Source organism: Pteropus vampyrus, unplaced genomic scaffold (genome assembly GCF_000151845.1).
Source record: "Pteropus vampyrus isolate Shadow unplaced genomic scaffold, Pvam_2.0 Scaffold247, whole genome shotgun sequence".
Taxonomy (NCBI): Eukaryota; Metazoa; Chordata; class Mammalia; order Chiroptera; family Pteropodidae; genus Pteropus; species Pteropus vampyrus.
Genome location: NW_011889028.1, coordinates 94,600 through 97,871, shown reverse-complemented (window position 1 = coordinate 97,871; position 3,272 = coordinate 94,600). Strand labels below are relative to the sequence as shown.

At 63.6% G+C, this 3,272-nt stretch overlaps 1 protein-coding gene across 1 annotated transcript in view; it reads right to left on the bottom strand.

Annotated features, from left to right (window-relative positions):
• POLR3E (RNA polymerase III subunit E) overlaps positions 1-3,193 on the bottom strand; it is a 26,577-nt gene extending 23,384 nt beyond the window's left edge. Inside the window, exons 1-2 of the mRNA XM_011374442.2 lie at positions 3,081-3,193; positions 1,978-2,028 (exon numbers count right to left, since the gene is read on the bottom strand). Coding sequence (XP_011372744.1) covers positions 1,978-2,028; positions 3,081-3,116 — 87 coding nt within the window. The 5' untranslated portion in view covers positions 3,117-3,193. The remainder of the gene's footprint in view (positions 1-1,977; positions 2,029-3,080) is intronic.
• Between the last annotated feature and the right edge of the window lie 79 nt (positions 3,194-3,272).

The following is a 3,272-nucleotide window of genomic DNA, read 5'->3' as shown; positions in this document are numbered from 1 at the left end:
AGAGGACCTGGGACTGGACCGCGAGGATGCAGAGAGGAAAATCAGGACGGGCAGCGCACTGCTCACCGCCGAGGCCGGGCGAGGCCACGCGGGACGCCGCCATCTGGTCTCTCCCTCCCTGCCGCCTGCCGGTGTGAGGCTGTCCGTAACAGAAGGCGAGGAGGGGGCTCGCGCGCATGCACTTTCTGTCTCCCCCGCTGTGTGGGCATCCCTTGGTGGGGGGACGAGTCACAGTCTGCACCCCTCAAGGAGCAAGGCAGCCTCCGAGTGAGCCTGGGGCGTGGCAGAGGGAAGGCTGGGCTCCGGGGCCACCTCAGGGAGGCCGCACTGGGCCACATCCAGTTCAGGACGGCCCTTCTGGAAAGCTTGCTTCAGTAGCAAGCAAGCTACCGCTTCCCGAGCTGGGACGGGGACAGGGACATGGGGCGTGTGTCCAGGGACAGTCTAGAGCCCAGCTGGTCCGCGCCTGTGAAGGGCCTGGCCTGGGACAGGCTCGCTGGGCAGCTCCAGGCCCCCAGGGCTCGGGCTGGGGAGGTGGTGGCAGAAGCGCGGGCTCTAGAACCTTGCAGGCCTGCGTTCCCATTACGCTCCACTTGTCACTCGTGGATCGGGCAAGCGTCTTGCCTCCCCCAGCATGGGTGTCCATGCGTGTCCACAGGGCACAGGGCCTGGCACGCCATGAACACACACAGGGCCACTGCCGCCAGCATGGTCCCACAACACAGCAGCCACTCAGGGACGGGGCAGAGTCCCAGGTGCCAGGTCCCCAGCCCACAGGCTATAAAGGCCGAGCCCGCGGGACAGACGAGGCTCACGCCAGCACAAACCTGGCACACGGCCATGGCCACCCTGCTCCTCGTTTTCTCATACGCGATGTAGGGACAAAAACAACAAACTATTGTCAGGAACGCAAAATGGCACAAAACGGTGTTGCGGTTCCTCAGAACGCTAAGTTTCCAAGTGACCCATGGGCCACGAGAACACGTGTCCGCATGCACGCTGCGTGAGAAGGTCCCCGGCAGCGTCACTCCTAAGAGCCCCACGCGGAAATGACCCGATGGTGATGCACACGTGCCCCGGCCACGCGGCGCTAGCCCGCCACGGGAAGGACTGCGGTGCAGGTGTACGGCGACCTCAGAAATGCGACGCCGAGTGCCAGGAGCCGGGCGCATAGGCACACACAGGTAGCGTTCCGTTTACATGGGACGTCCAGGCCGGGCACATCCACAGGGACGGAAAACGGTTGCCCAGGGCGCAGCGGGGGGTCAGGGAGTTGGGGGTGTGCAGAAACGTCCACAACAGGTGGTGGCGTTGTCGGCACAGCGCTGGGAAGCGACTGGACCCCACTGCCACATCCCCCGGAACAGTGCACAGATTTGACCTCAATAGGCGGCTACAAAAGCAACAAAGGCCTCACAGGGCTGTCGTGAGACGGTGCGTCACATGTGCACAGCGCTTAAAGGGGCCTGTGGACAGCCACGGTGATGAGCTGCGGCACGGCCAGGAGGGGCGGGGCAGGGACGACAACCGGGAGACTCACACGAGCAGGACCGAGCTGCTGCGCCAAGCGCCCGCGCCCCCATGACAGCAGGCACCTCGTCTCGGTACCGGCAGCGTTCTAGGCACCCCAACATGGTTCACCTGGTCCCCACGGGGACCCTGCAAGGCGGGTATTATTACTAGCACCGTTTTGCAAATGGGGAAACTGAGGCACAGAGAGATCAAGGAGCCCCCCCAAGGGCTGGCAGCTAAGTGGGGTGGAGCTGGGCCTCGGGGCCGCGGTCTGTCCCGAGCCCGAGTTCTAACCGCCACACGGCTCTGCCTCACGGCCGCCCCGGCTTCCCACCTGCGAAATGCAGGACTATTTGTCGCACCCATGAAGGCGAGGAGGACCGTGCTATCAGACCACGCGAGGCGGGGGCTGCCACCACCCACCGGCACCCGCGTCCCCCCTTTACCTTCCGGCCCCGTGATTACCTGAAACAGGTAGAGCTTCTCTGCCAGACTTTTGGCCAAGTACACGTCGATCTGGGGACAATGAAGAAGGCGTAATGAGGACATAACCCAGTGCCCGACTGTCCGCCAGGCACACGCACCTCAGCCCTCAGGGGCAGCTAGTGGCCAGCAGCAGCCTGGACCAGAAACGAGGGGGCTGAGTCTGCAGTCTGGGGGTAGCCGGGGCCCTCCCTACAGCTCCTGGGGGCCAGGCCCTGAGCTAGCCAGCCCCGTCGCATCAGCCTGTCGCCCTGTCTGCGGAGCAGGCCCTTGGAGCCGGGCGGCCCCGCCCGCTTCCTTCTCAACAAACACTAACCGCCCCACCCTGTGCACCTGCCCCGCTTCCTGGCTCTGCACTTGAACCACACTCTCCAGCCTCCAGGCCTCAAGAACGAGTGAGGGGCCATCGACATGGAACACGGGACAGGGACACACGGGTGAAGGGTGCAAAGGCCCAGGGGCCCTGGGAGGGGGCCTGATCTGGGAGACTGGAAACTGCCTCCCACTGCCTGCCAGTCCCGCCCCAGAGCCCTCAGCTTCCCAGTGGCAGGAACACGGCCTCGTCACTGCTGCCACAGCCCCGGTGGATCCACGGAATAACTGCTGAATGACCGAATCTGAGGAAGGGCGGTTGTCAAACCCATTCATCCATCCAACAGAGAGTGTCACCGAACAACTATCATGCCAAGCACTGAACCTGGCTTTGCAGACGAGGCAACTGGGATAAAATCACTGCTTTCGCAAAGCTTGCATCTTAGTGGAGAGAGACCGACGTCTGTGGCCAAGTGCGAGGCAAGGCCGAGGTAAGGGGCCAGAGTGCTGGGGGAGTAGGGTGTGCGCACGTGGAGAGGCCATGTGACCACGCAGGTGATCAGGGGAGCCTCTGACCAGGAAGCTGGATTGGAGACCTGAGGGATCGGGGCTCAGCCAGGCAGGTACCTGGGGAGAGAGGGTTCCAGGCGAAGGGGACACCAACAGGTTCCTGGCTGGCCTGAGGATGGAAGGGACCCAGTCCCACTGCCTGCAGCCCTGGGCACAGGCGCTCCTCCTGGGCAGCCCGGGCAGAGGGTAGGAGCAGCAGTTACCTCCTGTACGACTGGGTCATCCTCTTCATTGGCCATACTAGGGGGCAGCCGGCCGTGAGGTCCTTGGACTCGATCTGTAAGAGAGCGAAAGGCCTGGACTGTCAATCAGTCATTCAGCCAACACTCCAGGTGCCCATTCTGTGACAGACGCTGCTCTGGGAAGGAGGAGCCCCAGAAAAACAGAAATGGGTC